General features: G+C 47.2%; 5 protein-coding genes across 5 annotated transcripts; 3 read left to right on the top strand and 2 right to left on the bottom strand.

Moving 5' to 3' along the window:
• The first annotated feature begins 790 nt into the window (after window positions 1–790).
• Window positions 791–4,257, top strand: GGS22DRAFT_100008 (vacuolar protein sorting-associated protein 11). The gene is made up of 6 exons (XM_047957648.1): window positions 791–892; window positions 947–1,198; window positions 1,262–1,381; window positions 1,440–2,081; window positions 2,132–2,701; window positions 2,762–4,257. The coding sequence occupies exons 1-6, from the start codon at window positions 878–880 to the stop codon at window positions 4,091–4,093; spliced, it is 2,931 nt and encodes a 976-aa protein (XP_047813954.1). The 5' UTR covers window positions 791–877; the 3' UTR covers window positions 4,094–4,257.
• On the bottom strand, window positions 4,257–6,009 carry GGS22DRAFT_100012 (uncharacterized protein). Its single transcript, XM_047957649.1, has 2 exons — window positions 4,868–6,009; window positions 4,257–4,702 (listed from the first exon to the last, which is right to left on the bottom strand). The coding sequence occupies exons 1-2, from the start codon at window positions 5,789–5,791 to the stop codon at window positions 4,421–4,423; spliced, it is 1,206 nt and encodes a 401-aa protein (XP_047813955.1). The 5' UTR covers window positions 5,792–6,009; the 3' UTR covers window positions 4,257–4,420.
• A 91-nt stretch (window positions 6,010–6,100) lies between these two features.
• Window positions 6,101–7,776, top strand: GGS22DRAFT_175925 (chorismate synthase). The gene is made up of 2 exons (XM_047963334.1): window positions 6,101–6,353; window positions 6,407–7,776. Exons 1-2 carry the CDS (start codon window positions 6,319–6,321, stop codon window positions 7,629–7,631), a joined length of 1,260 nt encoding a protein of 419 aa, XP_047813956.1. The 5' UTR covers window positions 6,101–6,318; the 3' UTR covers window positions 7,632–7,776.
• A 457-nt stretch (window positions 7,777–8,233) lies between these two features.
• GGS22DRAFT_182566 (HET-domain-containing protein) lies at window positions 8,234–10,409 on the top strand (the record flags this gene model as incomplete). Its single annotated transcript, XM_047963984.1, has 5 exons — window positions 8,234–8,636; window positions 8,733–9,411; window positions 9,506–9,756; window positions 9,854–10,083; window positions 10,350–10,409. 5 exons carry the CDS (start codon window positions 8,234–8,236, stop codon window positions 10,407–10,409), a joined length of 1,623 nt encoding a protein of 540 aa, XP_047813957.1.
• A 359-nt stretch (window positions 10,410–10,768) lies between these two features.
• Window positions 10,769–15,909, bottom strand: GGS22DRAFT_198339 (uncharacterized protein). Its single transcript, XM_047966120.1, has 2 exons — window positions 13,258–15,909; window positions 10,769–13,210 (listed from the first exon to the last, which is right to left on the bottom strand). The coding sequence occupies exons 1-2, from the start codon at window positions 15,764–15,766 to the stop codon at window positions 10,977–10,979; spliced, it is 4,743 nt and encodes a 1,580-aa protein (XP_047813958.1). The 5' UTR covers window positions 15,767–15,909; the 3' UTR covers window positions 10,769–10,976.
• Window positions 15,910–17,163: the final 1,254 nt, after the last annotated feature.

A 17,163-nucleotide genomic window follows, 5' to 3' on the forward strand; every position in this document is an offset into this window, starting at 1 on the left:
GTTTTGATCTAATCCACCTACCTTAAGTCTATATAAGACCTTGATCCCACCCACCTACCTCCAATCCTTCTTCTTCTTCTTCTTCATCTTCAAAACCTCCAAGTCTTTGAAGAAGTCTTCAAAGGTCTATCCACACATACCAGGATCGTCTCCAGGATCGTCTCCAGGATCTCCAGGATCTCCAGCCTATCCGATTTGCCAGTGACTTGAGGCTCAACTGCGGCTCTTGCAGGTAGGTAGGTAGGTAATCTTGCAATCGTAGAAATCGTAGATAGCCTCCTACATACGTAGGAGGCCTCGTAGAAAGCTATCCGTTTGCTTGTTGGTCCTAAAGTGAAACACCTATCCGCTAGCTCCTGCAACTTCCCGTCTAGGTACATCGAAGGCTTCATGTTAAACGTTTAAAATCTCCAAACGTTTGGAAAGGAAGTAAACACTAATCTGAAATTAAACGATTAAATAAAAAAACGCGCAGTCGACGGTTTCTTTTTTTCCAAACGTTTAACTTTTCAAACCATAAATTAACCATAAATTAATGGTTAATTGGATGCTGCGGATCTTTGTACGGTACCCTAGCTAATATTATTAATATATTAATAAGCTAATTTTACATTACGTAATGGTTATCGGTGATTGTACGACCTTCGATGCTCGAGGTCCTATGACTGAATACGTAATATTTAACATGCTTACCTAATGACTAGTACGCATTGGGCTTATGTAATCTATCGATAAGGTTCCTAGCTCCCAAATCGCGGCGCGGTGACGTCCTAAGCTATTAGACAACTAGCATAACAATTACAATATTCTACGGAATGACGAACAAATCAGGCTTGGTGTCACCGGTTTGATTGTCGCTAGCACTCAAGAATAGGCCATGGCTTTACTTTTGGTAAGATATGATTGCTAATCCAAATCTAACCTTCTCTAACATACTATCTCATAGTGGAAAGCATTCGACTTCTTCGAAATTAGCCAAGTCAAACTCGGTGACGACGAAACACGATCGTTCTTCGAGAATAACGAGATATCGAGCGTTTGTTCCGGTTCCGATAGTTTATTTCTTGGAAGCGATAATGGATACGTTCGTATCATCGGTCCAAGCTGGAAGATAGTTCGGAGCTTTCACGCACACGACACTGGTCGCATAACGCATATGCGCCAGGTCGAGGGGACGAGCCTTCTAGTGACCGTTTCGGTAGGATCTTCGCATATGATTAATATAAGTTCTTGAATAATAAATCGATCTGACTATGGTTAGGAGGACCTAAGCAACGAGCCGGTACTGAAGGTCTGGGCATTAGACAAACCTGTTAAGAAGACGGGATTGCCTACCTGCTTAAGTTCGTTGACCATAAACAATGGCAGAAAGCAGTTTCCCGTAAGTATATCTATAATATATAGTAGGATATATGAACCTTGGCTAACTCAAATTATAGATCTCGTCCTTCACCGCTCTCGATGATCTATCACAACTTGCTGTGGGATTCGCAAACGGAGCAGTCACAGTAATACGAGGCGATCTGATACACGACCGAGGCACGAAACAACGAATAGTCTACGAATCCGAAGAGCCGATAACAGGAGTCGAATTCGTAGCCGATCCAAGGCTCACCACACTATTTGTTGCGACGACTTCCAAACTATTGAAGTTGATTATATCAGGAAAAGGCCAAGGCCAGCCTCCGAGAACAATCGAGGATGCCGGATGTGCAGCTGGGTGCATGACAGCAAACAAGAAGACTGGAGATATCATCGTGGTTCGCGAAGATGCAGTGTATTACTATACACTGGAGGGAAGGGGACTATGCTTTGCTAACGACGGAGCTACGAGTTTAGTATCAACGTTCCAGGACTACGTTGCACTTATTTCGCCGCCCCCGGCTTCTGGTAGTGGAGGTTCCGACAGTATTAGACGTCGTTTTGGGGGCACAAACACCGAATCTCTATTCAATGCCGCTAGGTTCACGATGGTGGACCCGGCCCTTCAAATAGTCGCACACTCTGAGTCTCTCATCTCTGAAGTCAAGGCGATCTTCCAGATATGGGGAGATCTGTACATTCTTACACAAGATGGAAAGGTAAGAACAAGACCTATCTTCTTATACCATGATATACTCACCAAATTTAGGTCAACCGCTACCATGAGAAATCGTTGCAACAAAGACTCGAGTTATTATATCAACGAAATCTATTCCCGCTTGCCATCAACCTCGCGCAGAAGTCTGGCATGGACCTGCAACAACAGAATGTCATATACCGGAAATATGGCGATCATCTATATCAGAAAGGGGACTATGACAGCGCTATGTCACAGTACATTAAGGCAATTGATAACACAGAACCCTCGCAAGTGATCCGGAAATTCCTTGATACGCAAAGAATACATAACTTGATCGAGTATCTTGAAGAGCTGCACGAGCGCCATAAAGCCACGGCAGACCACACGACACTATTACTAAACTGTTATGCTAAGTTAAAGGATGTCGATAAACTAGAAAAATTCATCAAGTCCGAGGGGGATCTCAAATTCGACTTGGACACTGCTATAACCATGTGTAGGCAAGGTGGCTACTTTGAACAAGCAGCCTATCTTGCCACAAAGCATGGTGAAAACGACCTTGTGGTGGATATTCTCATTGAAGATTCCAAGAATTATGCCGAAGCACTCGACTTTATATGGCACTTGGATTCTGAAACGGTGCGCAATCTAGTCCTTGGTGCAACTTGAAAAAGGGGAAAAAAAACTAATTTTTGATAGGCATACCCATGTCTGATGAAGTACGCGAGAGTGCTCCTAGAAAATTGTCCTAGTGACACCACAAAGATATTTATCGACTATTATACGGGAAAATACAAGCCTAAAGTCCATAAAGTGCCATTGGAAGAGACACAAACCATATCGAGTGGTGGGTTTGTAGCAGGTGCTACAACTGCTGTGCAGAATCTAACTAGTCTACTTCCTCTCCCATATATGAATACCTCCGCAGTACCTACACCTACCGGTCAAGGATCGCAAGCAACTATTAGCGATGCGGGCGCCGTAATAGAACCCGAAATAAATGTTGAGCCGAAGTATACCCCGCCGCCTCCTCGAACAGCCTTCTCGTCTTTCATCGATCACTCAGACGAGTTTATCGTCTTCCTCGAGGCTTGCCTAAAGGAGGACTCCCTTAACGAGTCGGATAGGGCGGACATATATACGACCCTATTCGAAATGTATCTCCATAAAGCTAGCGAAAGGAAGGGCATGCAACGGGAAGAGTGGGAGCTCAAAGCGAAGAAGCTCATCGAGGGGCGAGAAGTACCCATTGAGAACTCGAACGTCCTTCTCCTATCCCACCTATCGGATTTCCGCGACGGCACGACCCTCGTCAAGGAGCAGTCCGGCCTTCTATCCGATATCTTCCGGTCCTATACCTCGGCCAAGGACACTCGCGGGGCTATCAAAGCGCTCCGCAAGTATGGACCAAAGGAGCCGCAACTATATCCGGCAGCACTCGCATACTTCACGTCGGACGCGCGAATTCTAGAGGAGGCGGGGCCGGAGGAGCTAGCGAACGTACTAAATAAGATTGACCGCGACGGGCTCATGGCGCCGCTGCAGGTCATCCAGACGCTGGGCTCGAACGCGGTGGCGACCATGGGCATGATCAAGCCGTACCTCCGAGAAACGATAACGCGCGAGCGCCGCGAGATCGCGTCGAATAGGCGGCAGACGAATTCGTTCCGGAAAGAGACCGAATCCAAGCGCGCCGAGATGGCGGAACTCGGCGTCAAGCCGGCCGTGTTCCAGGCCCAACGTTGTCCCGGCTGCGGCGGGCTGCTCGAGCTTCCCGCCGTGCACTTCCTCTGCAAGCATAGCTTCCACCAGAGGTGTCTAAAGCAGAGCGAGGACGGCGCCGAGGTCGAGTGTCCCGTCTGTGCCGTCAACAATGCGGCGGTGCGCGCGATGAAGAGGAGTCAGGATGAGAGGGCCGATAGACATGATTTGTTCAAGGATGCGCTGGAGAAGGGGCCTGAGAGGGAGAGGTTTAAGACTGTGGCGCAGTGGTTTGGGCAGGGTGTTATGGGGGCTGGGACTGCAGAGTAGAAGTATGAGTTTGAAGTGAAGTTTGAGGTTGAGGTTGGGGGTGTATGATGCGATGATACCATGCCTATTCTAAGTTGGATGTTGGAGGTTAAGGGTATCGTACTATGAGTACTATGACTTTGTCTATATGGCGATTTTCTATAGGTCTAAGCGCATCTATATAATGTATATACCTACTAGTATACAGGAGTTACAGCACTGCCCGGTGCTGTTGGTTTTTAATTTTCAAGATTCCTCTACGATTTCTTATACACGAGTAGATGAGTAAATTTTCTTTCTTTCAAATAGGTACTTTTAATCGGTACCTTACGAATATCAGTACGACAATTAGTGTGGCACTACTCCGAATAAACCGTTCAGCCAGTTCCCGGTAACTTCGTCGTTGATTCGAGCGCGCCAATCGGTGATTTGATGGAGGTATGTAGAGGTTAAGGGTGTAAGTAGATCAGTCCCGGAAACGTCGGTGATTTGGCCATGGCGCACTGTCATGGTGGCGTGGAGGGATAGTGGCAGGGTGACCGGGAGAGGTGGGCGTGGACGTGAGTCTTCAGAGGTGGGGTGCGTGGAGAAGGTGAATTGGGGGGTTTGCGCGTATATCCACTCAGGAGACTGTTAAATGTGTTAGGGGCTTCTTATAAATTGTTTAATATTCAATATGCGGGTATGTTTCTTTTGTCCCACTATCGTATGTCATTGGGCGAAAAGAGATCTTAAGGAAAAGGAAGAGGGTTTCACATGAGAAAGAGAGAAAAGGAAATAGGGGATCAAGCCTACCTTAAGCTCAGCATAACCCTTCGCGATAATAGACTCGTCGTTCAAGATTTTCTCCGCCTCAAACGCATCAATGACCTCAGAGTCCACAGCGCCGTACATAGCACCAAATTCAGCAACGACGGCTTCCTCGAAAGACTCCAGGTCAGTAACTCCTATATTGCGGATAGCGCTGCGCACGCTCTCGACGCCGCGCGCCTTAATGTACGGCGCGGCAGGCGAGTGTAACAATGGGCCAACGAGGAGTAAGTTGGGCGATGATAGGAGACATGTCCCATGGTGAAGAGAGCGCTCTCGTGTTAGTTTGTATGCGGAGCCGGATATCTTAAAGGTCTGGGTTGGCGACTGCTGTGCTGTGACAATGGGAGAGGAAGATGGAACGTCGAGCACGATGTCATGTCGCTCGTTAACGCGGAATGAGGTGTCTGGTATGGCAAGAGAGGATAATGCTCGCACTATCATGGAAGCGTGCTTGTTCCGGTCGAAGGAGGCCGGTGGACAGATGACGCTATAGTTCACATTGCCAAGGTCGTGAAATACGGTGCCGCCGCCGGAACGCCGCCGGACTAGGAGGACTTCGTCGTCTTTTCCATGTGCACTGTCAGATATTATGCCATTGGGCTGGCTGAGCAAGCCCAGGTTCACCTCAACCCAGGGGTTTTGATTCCGGCCGATAACGACGCATGGTCGGTTCGTGTACAAGAAGAGCACAATAGAGTCTGGGGAAGATTTCTGAAGCAGGAAATGCTCGATGGACAGGTTGAGGTACGGATCTGATGATCGTGAGATATACACTTGAACCCGGTTCGAGGGGTGTGAGACGACCTCTGCACTGAAGAACCGACGTGTTGTTGGGTGTGCATTCGATATATTAAATTTCATACATGGCCTGGAGAGGGTTGTGAGAAGACGTCGCGGGAGAGCCATGAGAGGTTGTTAATAATATTTCCTTATACTTCACCTCATACTTAGGTCATATTATGTATCGTATTATCCCAATTTTTTCCATTGAATTCCAACAATAAGTTGTAAAGTTTCTAGGTGACTAAGGGTGATTACCAGGTCGGTATTATGAAAAGACGAGATCTTAGTGGCCGCGCATATGAGAGCTTAGGGAAGGGGAAGTCATGAATAACCATGGTAATCTTTAAACCCCTACAATTATAGACCCACATACTCGGGTAAGGACAGAGCCAGGGATATGATGGGAGCAGGGATGTTATCGATAAAGAAAAAGTCAAATCGCGGGGCTTCAATCGGAGAGAGTTCGACAGAAATGCCCCACTATCATAAGACGCTTCGAAAATTAATTCCTTTCGTTCTTTGACTCATCAAACAAAGCTTTCTACCCTTTTAAGCATTTACCAAGATTTGAATCGGTCAATTGAAAAATCGACCGTACAATTTCTGTTTGGTGGAATCTAATCTGTCGTCTTTTATTCGATTATCGCAAAATGTCGACTTTTGGGTCCTCGTTCAGGGTCACCACGTTAGCTAAGCAAGCCAATTGAACTTTCTAATACTGTCTAACAAACAATTTAGCTATGGCGAGTCCCATTGCCGATCGGTAGGATGCATTATCGACGGTTGCCCGCCGGGCATGGAACTCACAGAAGCGGATATTCAACCACAAATGAACCGTCGCCGACCGGGCCAAAGCAACATCACAACACCCCGAAACGAGAAAGACCGAGTCGCCATACAATCCGGTACTGAGTTTGGTGTCACTCTGGGTACACCGATCGGCCTAGTAGTTCTCAACGAAGACCAAAGGCCTAAGGACTACGGGAACAAGACAATGGATCTTTTCCCGCGGCCTAGTCACGCAGATTGGACTTACCTCGAGAAATACGGTGTTAAGGCGAGCAGCGGTGGTGGAAGGAGCTCGGCTCGCGAGACCATAGGCAGGGTAGCTGCAGGCGCCATCGCCGAGAAATACCTCAAACTTGCCTTTGGTGTTGAGATTACCGCCTTCGTCACTTCCGTCGGTTCAGTTCACATGTTTCCGCCCACAGTCGAGTACCCAACGCAAAGCCAGAACCCGGCGTTCTTAGAGCTCATCGAATCGATCGATCGGGAAACTGTCGATAAGTTCCTACCTGTACGATGTCCAAACGAGGAAATGTCTCAGAAGATGGCGGACTACATAGCCGCCTTCAAGGAGCGCAATGACAGCATCGGTGGAACTGTCACCTGTGTTATCAAGAATGTTCCCAGCGGCCTAGGAGAGCCGTGCTTTGACAAACTAGAGGCGAAGCTCGGACACGCCATGCTCAGCATACCTGCAACCAAGGGCTTCGAGGTCGGCTCCGGCTTCGGTGGCTGCGAGGTTCCTGGCTCGATCCACAATGACCCTTTCATTAAGGCGCCCGACGCATCTACCGGCCAGGAAACCGGCGCGGGGCGTAACGGAACGCCGAGGCCGAAGCTCACAACCAAGACGAATAATTCGGGAGGCATCCAAGGTGGTATCTCAAACGGCGCACCGATCTACTTTCGCGTCGCATTCAAGCCACCTGCTACCATTAGCCAGGCGCAGACCACCGCCACGTACGACGGCGAGTCCGAGGGCGTTCTGGAGGCAAAGGGGAGGCACGACCCTTGCGTGGTACCGAGAGCAGTGCCGATCGTGGAGGCCATGTCTGCACTAGTTGTTATGGATGCGCTTATGCAGCAGATGGGCAGGCACGAAGCCAAGAGGCATCTTCCACCCGCGAAAATAACTGTACCTGTTTCGGATAATGGTGTTTCTATGGGTGTAAAATAAAGGGGTTCGAGTAGATAAAATATTAATATTGTCAGAAAAATACTACCTAAATAGGGGCATAATGTGAATTATCGTATTGAGATTTTTAGGGTGGGGTGATATCCATGGATTAGTTACTACCTAATCATTTGCTAGGCTTACCACTATTTATAGCGTAGGTGATTACTGGTTCGTAGGGCGCGTAGGACTATCGTTTTACTGTTGATGGGCTGAAATTTTAGTTAGGCGATTCTGCCTTTGGGGGGCTTACATAGCCCCCAATTGCAACACTGGATACACCTGCAGGTGTGCTGTGGTGTAGCTTCGATGCAATCGTGATACAGGAGCAGGGGGCTATAATAAACGTGGTATTTTCTTTGCTGGTGACCATGATAGTTAATTGTTGGGGGTTGGGGCCTACCATCTATGCTTACCTCCTAGTGGTGAGAGGGTTGATTTAAAAATCCGGAGTCATAATACCTAGGTACCTAAGCACCTAGGTAAGTAGATATCTTATATAACAGCGCCGTTCAGGCTTAACATCAATGGAAGAATAACAAGAAGACAGCTCGAAAATATTTGTTCCTTTTGTTACCTATGAAACCTGAAGCCCATTTGTCGTGATGTCCGAATCAAAACGCTGCATGAAGTGTCGCGAACTTACACTTGAAAAAATTGTTGATGACGGGTATTTGATAGCTCCTAATGCCCTCGACTTCCTTTTCAAACCGACCAGCGAGCAGGAAACTTGCGACGTATGCTCGATTATCCGCCACTCACTCAGATATGATCGGGGCAAGTTGCGAATATATACAAATTCCTCCGAGGTGGAGATGTCACTATTTATTTTCAGAAACCCCCCAAGTTTCTCTGGTCACCGCCTCCAGCAATTAGATGTCATCGCAATGCCTTCGAGACTGAGGGGAGGTCACTGGGTTGGGGGCACTGATGGGTACTGGCATTTTGGACCGCCTGATGATAAGCCTCAGATCGCTCGAGGCATAATTGTAGTGCATTGTGGCCAAGGTGAGATTTTATAACTTCATGTGCCATCATAGCATACATAGGTATCCAAGTTAATATTAAATGCATACCTAGACATATCCCCGGATTCCTTTCTAGCTTCATTCATGAATAATCGCTTGCCCGCCCAAAATGTCGAGGCCACCGAGTCAGCAAAGGTGGCAACTAGGTGGCTTGACGAATGTTTGGAGTCTCACGGTGGCAGATGTGCTGCTAATGAGTCTAGCAAGCTCCCTACTAGGGTGGTCGATGTTGGCTGTGGAGATGACTTTGCGCAGCTTAAATTGACAGAGCCGAATGGCCAGAGCGGTAAATATGCGGCGTTGAGTTACTGCTGGGGAAAGACCCCGTTCTTTAAGTTGACATCGACTAATAAAGAATCTTTAATGAAGTCGATACCCTTTGAACAGTTACCACAGACAATTCAAGATGTAATCCGCTTTACGAAAATGCTAGGGATTCGATATCTATGGGTAGATTGCCTCTGTATTATTCAGGGGGTCGATGAGGAAGCACGAGAAGACTGGTTGAAAGAGTCACAACAGATGATGACAGTATTCGGGGAGGCATTTTTAACCATTTCTGCCTCCGGATCAGCGAACGCCCATGAAGGCATCTTCAAGGAGCGTACGAAAGAAAATAAGCAGCATTGCACTATCCCTGCGTCAGAATCCAACAGTACCCCTATCCTTCTCAACTTCAATAGCCGGAAAATCCTGCCAGAGAACGAACCACTCGGCAAAAGAGGCTGGACATTCCAAGAAAACATCCTACCTAGGTATGCGCATCTTCTCTTTTGGATCAAACGAACTATCCTGGAACTGTCGAGAGTATATGCTATCAGAATCAGTATTTGAACCACTTCCTCCCAGATTAGGACTTTCGATGACCCTGGAAGCAGAGGCATTGTTGCTTTACACTAACTGGACTAAAATTGTTGATAAATACAGTTCTACCTCACTCACACTGATTTCCGATAGGTTGGCAGCGATTCAGGGTATTATAGACTTTATCCAAGTCAGATACCAAGAAGACACTTGTGTTGCAGGATTGTGGAAAAGGGAATTGCTAGCACAACTTCTCTGGAAGCATACTCTCCGAAAAGAGAGCTGCTCTAAATCTTGTGATCGGCATGTTGTACGGCGAGCACCATCAGTACGTGGCATTTTACAGAAATGAATACACTGACATAAAACAATATCTAATGGTTGATGGCCGAGTGAAATTTCCCGACAACTCATGTTTTGGATCAAAACCGAACGATGAACAATCCCAGAAAAATCGACCAGCACAGATCTTGTTCGCCTCACCAACCCGTACCATGATACGGGGAGGACTGAAGAAAATCGACACGATTCGACGGGTAACCCGGGGCGAGTATAACGGGCTTTATGAACTATTCCCTCCTTGGCGAAACTTCACTGCTAGCATGCAGACTTGGATCGACGATGTGGATGACATCCCAAAAAACCATCAGAAGACATCTTCCGAATCTAACCCCCGAAAAGAGATAATCAACGTTTGGTTCTTGTTCATCAGAGAGTCAGAAGGACTTATTCTAATAAGAGAGAAACCACGGACGCGGCGGGTAGCCAATGCAGTGTTGATGTTAGTACACTGTTTACCAGCTGTTGTGAATCGAAAACTTCAATCTAAATGAAAGCGCCAGGGACCAAGTCGATACATGCATAGGTAGGTACCTACCTAGGTACCTAGGTGGTGTTGGCGGTCCCTAGAGTGGGCTATAAGGCCGAATCCGCCAACCCGCCAATTTAATTGATGTATTGAAATGTATACAGTATGATACAGTGTGATAGCGTACAGTAACCTTATATACATAGTTAACACGGTGCCTTGGATCTTACAGGTGGTTATAGCGCACTAGGGTGCTGAAAGCCCTGTACTTTATAGGGGTTATAGCGCATAGCCTTTTTACATATGATATCCCTCACTTTGAACTATTACGTGCTATAGCCCCTATAAGTCTGTAGCGCTATTGTCCCCTGTAACACTCAACGCACCGTGTGGAATATGTATAAGACTGTACGCTGTCACACTGTATTACCTGTATACATTTCAATACATTAATTGAATTGGCGAGTTGGCGGATTTGTTCTTATGGCCCGCCGTCGATACAGGCGTACACGAATACCAAATGCTTCCCCTTTGAGATTTAGCCACCAAAATTTCACAATTTCCATACAAGCTGAAAGACAATTCTCAATACTTAATCTTGTATTTTAAGGGTATCTCTGATGATCATGATATCATAAAAAAGACATAAACTAATATATACCTCCTACCTAGGTATCTACCTAGGTAGATATAACCATTCCATCGGCTCTATCGAGGCCTACGCTGCGTATTTCCTCTCCTTAACAAAGACAACCTTGTCTTAATTGGATTCGACGTCTCCTCGTCATCGTGTCTAAAATATGACGAGAACGGCGTGTTATCAACGTTAATATCGATCGAGGGAGCGCGTCGCTCTCCGAGGTGAGGGGGCACGGGGTAATCCTCTGGCGTGTTCGGCCACTGTTGGTGATACATCTGACGTCCGTAATCCTGGGAGATGGGCGAGAGATCACCGTCACGGTGTTGGCCAGTCGAGTCAGAATAGTGCGTCTGGCTTGGAGCCGAGACACTAGACCCGTGGTTATTATGCGTATTACTAGATGATAATAGCGAAACCCCGTCCGCATTATACTCCGGCGTGTCCCCTACACCACGCAACGCACCATTTTGAACATCAGACTGATGACCATCATAAGGCGTAGCGTCCATAGCTCTTTTCTCATCGTCCCGTCCCACCAATTCAACCCCCCACCTTTGCGTTCCATCCGCCCCCGTAAACCAGCCCAACCTTGCCTTCGTAACACGATCGCCCTTCAGTTGCGCAGTACTTTTCTCCCTAGCCTCCTTAAGCAATTTCTCACTTCCCGCCATCAAGACGATGACGTCCGCTATGCTATCAATCTTCCGTAGGAGCATGTGTGTATATCGTCGAGAAGCGACCGTCAGGATCACGGTGGCGACGATGAGGTACCCGAGGATCAGCATGCATATCCAGGCCGCGGGTTTCGACATCTTGAGGAGCTCGACGGGGCGCTGTACATGGAAGGATATCGTCGAGTCGGATGGCGGGGAGGAAGTATCGGCTCTTTTGTTATTACCACTAACAACAGGCGTATCAAGGTCGGGCGGAAGGGCATCGTTGGGGGGTTGGAAAACATAGCCTCCGGTCGTGAAGGAGACGTTGTTGCTCGCGTAATTCTGGAACAGGGCCGTGAAAGTCTGCTGTGCGGTGCGTTGCAGTGTGTCTGGATCAAGGAGCGCTTCGTGGTCGTTATTGACGAGAGACAACATGGAGTATGTCATGAGATCGACGTTCAGGCCGGGTTCTCTAATATTAAAGGTCTGGTCGTCGATGGGTTCGGTTGCGATATTCCAACTTTCGACATCGCCAACAAAATTCGACATATCTGCGGCGCCGAGCAAACCAGTTATGAATAGAATGCCGTGGCTGGTCGTAATATTGACACTGTAGAGGTTACTGCACCCGGCGCTCTGGCATAGCCCGTCATAGTTCTTGTGCTGCTTGAAGTCGTCCGACCACGCGTATTGGTCTGGTTGCGGTTCATCGAGGAGGTCAAAACTGATGACATGGCTGTCTTCCGTGCTCACAGTAACGCTGGCATTCACTGTTTCGATGATGGGCATGCAGTTTAATGCCGCCATCTGAGGCGGCTCCGACCACATTAGTCGTGGTGCGTTTATGCTACTCGACGAAGATGAGGTTTTGTCATGGTACCCTTCTACCGGACGACCGCGAATCCATTTGATCGTAAAATTAGCAGGCCAAGATGTCGCAAAATCCGGGTACAGTGAGTTGTTCGCTAAATTTGGCGACCAATATCCCATCGAACTCGTGCCAATCTGCCCGTCGGTGACATTCTCGCAGCACGACACCCTCTTATTATTCACAAAGAATGTGGTGTAATTCCCTGCTACGCTTGCGTTATTATCCAGGAAGAGCAAAGTGTTAGATCCAAGTCTATTCAACCCCAACTCGTAGCCGGTCTTTAAAATATCTGGATCAAGTGTTTGATTCCATGCTGTTGCGTTAGTCAAATCCCATTTGGTCAACCAGTTTGTGTTGTTGGTGAGGTCCAAATGCTGGTGTGGTGAACATTCGATTCGTCCTCGGATTCCAGAAGTCTGCAATGTAACGTTCATCGAAGATACCGGCACTGTCGATTCATTGCCGGTATTTTGAACATTTGTTCGCGGCACTGAAGATAGGTCGTGCGGGACGAAACTCCAACCATCTGAGCTCCAGGCAGGCTGTGATCCATTCAAGGAGATCTGCACAGCTGCACCATATATCCACGAAGTCCTTAAGTTGCTAAATAGAGATGCAAGGGCAGTCTGTTTATAGTTGCCTGCGTGACTGGTGAACTGCAGCGTAGCTTCTGACAAATGCGGGACACTGCGTAATTCGAGCTGTCGTTGAACATCAACCTGGAATGGCACGCTTCCGGGTTCTCTATCCCAAACCGACGACATCGCAATTGTGACTGCTAACGTTAGAATAGACCTGTGCATCTAGTATGAGAGCACTTACAGATCTCAGCAAGAAATGCACCACCACACACAGTGGCGAGCACAAAGTGCCTTCGTCTAGAAGCTTTCCAAACGGCGTGTAAAAGATACGAAGAGATGTAAGAGACTAGTAGACCTTCATCTCCGGCAACTGGCTCTTTGGCAAGAGATAGGAAAGGCTGGATCCTACGCAAGGTTGTCTCAAGCGACCCCCACCACAATCCAATTAACACGGCGAGGAAAGTGGTAACGATGGAGGCTGGGTTCACGTTACTAAGGTCGACACCGCCGATTGAAATGTTAAATGCGTATACAAAAGCCGTCTGGTATAATCCGTACGTCCCTGAATACCAATAGAGATACGCGATCACTATCAAGGTGGCCGAAAGGAGGAGGGTAAATATAATGAGAAGCCAAATGCCAAAGGTGAATGATTGTGGTTTTGAATCTGTGGCGGCTATAGTCTGCGATGTGTTGATGTACTCTGGCGAGGTAGACTGGATGAGGTCGTCGACTTCAGGGGTTATCAGGCGAACCCCATCACGGGTTAACTGGTATCTTTGGTTCGCTACCGCGGCCCGTATCTCCTCGATCGTGCAGCTATGGAGCCCCTCGAATGACTGCAATGTAGCGGGCTCATTTGCAATAAGTTTAGCCATGCTCATTGCCGGTGCCGGATCTGCGAAAAGACCGAGAGGGCGCCTAGATAGTCTAGTCATGAAGAAGAGTATGGCCAACAGTACCAGTTGTATACCTAATGCAATTTCGAGAACAATGGCTACAGCAGGTACTACAACAACCCGTCGCCTAGTCTCGGATGTAGTGCCAGAGATTTCAGAAGGGTTGTTCGTCGCAGAGTCATCGAAGGTGTCGCGAAGAAGCTCCCCGAAGAATCGTTGTTTTATTTTCCCAGCAGTTTGTACTGTCGAAGGATCCGAGATTATCTGTTTAGGATCGAAATCGTCTAATGCTAATAGCAACGTCGCTGGTCCGGACGAAAATGCTACATGATTAGTGGAAGGCTGCTTCAAATGGACTGACCAACTCGGACTAAGGAAGACATCCTGGTAACTGGACAGATTTGCCGTGGTGTTGGGAATTTCTACGCGATTAGACAAGTACTGCTTTTCGTTGATATTAACCTGAACGTTGGAATTGCCGCTGCTAAAGACGACAGTGGCGTTGGTTTCTCCCGTGTAGTAACGGGTTGTGCAAGCTTGGCCTTCAATGGTGAGGTTGGCTTCCGTCAAAGTAGAACCCCATGCATTGACAAATACCATATATTCGTCTTGCGTGCAGTTCGCTTTTGTAAAACTCATCAAATTGCTGTTGAAGCTAAGGTGATCCATGGATATGGTGCTGAGATTTGACAAATCGCCCCAGAGAGCGCCACCGTAGTTGCCAAGACTCCCTTTGTCTGTGATGTTCAGAACACAACCCAACGCAGAGGAAATTCTGATGGTGGAATAATTGGTAATTTTGGGATTATTGTTGTATGGAACGATATAAATACCCCCAGGATCCAGGTTCATCTGTTCGCAACTCTCTTCCACATTAAATACTGTAGTCTCTGCAGACCACGTTTGCATCGAATCGGTGAATTGCGGCCCCAGAGGTACGCTGTCCACTCTGGCCGGCCAGATAGGTTGTATGGCATATTTGTCCGTGATCCATGCCGAAGTCGTGACGTTTTGGAGGATGTTGCCAACCGTTCGGAAATATGTAGCGCCTAGCGGTGAAGCTTGAAGTGGTAATGAAGAAGAGATATCCAATTTCCTAAACGGTACTTGGTATGTGAAAACGATATCCTCCGTCACGAATAAACTCGAGGAAAATGGTGATACTATAAGGAAACCAAATATGAACGCCAAAGACGCGCATAGTAACGCCCAGTTGGTTTTTCGACCGCGGCCAGGGAATCCCTTGAAAAGAGCGTCCCACCACGCCTCAGCAGTCCAGGTGAGAGACCTCTCACCGGAAGTACCATGAGGAGATGAAAGGTACGCAAACGCTTGGGTTCGTTTAACATCGTTGAGCAATATCGATATTAGAAGAACGTGGATAACTGCGAGCACGGTAGGTACAAATTTAGAAGCGACGACAATCCCTCCGGAACCGTCATCGTCTACCAGTCCTGAATCGCGGTTTGATATACCGTGAAAGGCTGCTACTAAAATCTCCAGAATTATAGTCAAAGCTAGTATTGACGAAAGTGTTGGCCACCGCAAAGTATGAGGAAGCCATGATGGTGTTGCCGCATTTTGAGTCCGTTCAAAGTCAGAAGGGGACCTCTCTTTAATCGTAGTAGTGGTGAATTCCGTCCCTACTGTTGCTTTTCTATCGTAAGATCCCATTTGTGGTTGATAGATATCTTCGTCGGCGGATTGTAATCGATGGTACTGGTCCTGCCCGCCACCGGTTGAAGCTGGAATATGCCCTAGCTCATAAGGATGTCCAACATTATCGGTATCGTCTGATATATATAGGACTGCTTGATATTCAAGATTATGATTAGGGCCGTGAGAAGCCATATTAAAGTTGATGCTCAACAACGAACAACGACAATATATTACATGACTAGGTACCAGTGACTTAATAGCCAAAACATTCGACAAGTCTTCTCATGCTTCAGTCAAGGCAGCCCTATGTTATGCAATGTTACGCGAAGGTGCTGTGCCTCAGCTCTGCATCCAGCTGAATGTTACAGCGCTATTAATAGACAATTTAAGAGTCCTAGGTCCACTAGAATGGCCAGAGACAGTTAGGCTAGCACGCTAGGTAGTCCTATAAATCTTGATTTTATAGATAAGGCCTACAGGGGTTGAAGGCGGGGTGGTTGGGTGGTTACCTACCTACCTGCTGGGTACCTACCTAGTAGGTGCCTACCTAGGATCTAGGTATGGTTCATGGGTGCCAGTTTGGGTTGGTAGGTACTCACTGGAAACTACCTGGTCCACCATATGCTGCTGCTAATACGTTTAATATGTGGGCTAATTACTAAGATATAATAAGCCTCTTCTTTTAACCGCGCGCGAATTATGATAATGGATATCATAGTGTATGTGTCGCGAATCGGCATATGTTATCCAAATTTTGTCCTAATTCACCATAATTAGAATGGCACAGAAGAGCAAGAGATACCGCGACAAAAGAGATTGAAGCAAAGCAAGCATGAGATGTGGTATGGGGCTTGCCTAAATATATCTAACCGTGACAAAGCAGATCGTGGGGGCTGTTTGATTTGATCATCGGTCGAAATAACAGAGGAAAACTTGCTTCGACCGAAGTCGCCTAATTTTGGCGACGATCCTTCACTGCATTAGCAGTTACAATGTGATCGGTCAACTGCACGGGGATGAATTAGGAATCCCTAGGGAAGTTGCTCAAACCTCTTCGAGATAGAGCGATCCTTAAAGGCACCTACCTGGTAGTTTTATCAACGACGTCAAAAGCATGTAGGTATGTAATATTGCCGCATGATTTGTAATGTATCTCGTTACCGAATTCGCAAATAGAAGCCGTCGAGGTAAATTACGAGCCCCGCGGAGTTTGTCAATATCTCACGCATCATGACTGATGACTGAGATCTAATCCCGAGGAAGAAGTATCTTGTAGGTATTCCGCGAATCGAATCTAAACCCATCTGAAATCTCTCAGCCGACCATCTACATACCCCTTAGTATTTAGGTAGGCAGGTAGTATGCAAGACAGTAAAACGTAGGATATAGTTAAGTGAATCCAATTATCTTGATACGTTTGTCGTGGTTGAAGTCGAAATGCGACTCAAGATGGAGGCAAAAAAAAAATACATAAAAATAAAAGCAATATAAAAAAACCAAGTTGGCAAAATAGCAAAAAGCTTAGTCCCTATTCCTACCCCGAGGATTTGACCTGAACAGGAGCTTAAACCTGTCGCCCTCCTCGTGAG

Source organism: Annulohypoxylon maeteangense (assembly GCF_022496945.1).
Source record: "Annulohypoxylon maeteangense strain CBS 123835 unplaced genomic scaffold GGS22scaffold_31, whole genome shotgun sequence".
Classification (NCBI taxonomy): Eukaryota; Fungi; Ascomycota; class Sordariomycetes; order Xylariales; family Hypoxylaceae; genus Annulohypoxylon; species Annulohypoxylon maeteangense.

Excerpts from the sequence above, each read along its gene's own strand:
- GGS22DRAFT_100008 (XM_047957648.1), top strand. Across the intron at positions 1,199-1,261 it reads GCCTTCTAGTGACCGTTTCG|GAGGACCTAAGCAACGAGCC; the intron begins GTAGGATCTTCG and ends GACTATGGTTAG. Across the intron at positions 2,702-2,761 it reads GGCACTTGGATTCTGAAACG|GCATACCCATGTCTGATGAA; the intron begins GTGCGCAATCTA and ends AATTTTTGATAG.
- GGS22DRAFT_100012 (XM_047957649.1), bottom strand. The coding sequence starts at position 5,791 with ATGGCTCTCCCGCGACGTCTTCTCACAACCCTCTCCAGGCCATGTATG. Across the intron at positions 4,703-4,867 it reads AGGGTTATGCTGAGCTTAAG|TCTCCTGAGTGGATATACGC; the intron begins GTAGGCTTGATC and ends CACATTTAACAG.
- GGS22DRAFT_175925 (XM_047963334.1), top strand. The coding sequence starts at position 6,319 with ATGTCGACTTTTGGGTCCTCGTTCAGGGTCACCAC. Across the intron at positions 6,354-6,406 it reads TCCTCGTTCAGGGTCACCAC|CTATGGCGAGTCCCATTGCC; the intron begins GTTAGCTAAGCA and ends CAAACAATTTAG.
- GGS22DRAFT_198339 (XM_047966120.1), bottom strand. The coding sequence starts at position 15,766 with ATGGCTTCTCACGGCCCTAATCATAATCTTGAATATCAAGCAGTCCTA. Across the intron at positions 13,211-13,257 it reads TGCATTTCTTGCTGAGATCT|TCACAATTGCGATGTCGTCG; the intron begins GTAAGTGCTCTC and ends TAACGTTAGCAG.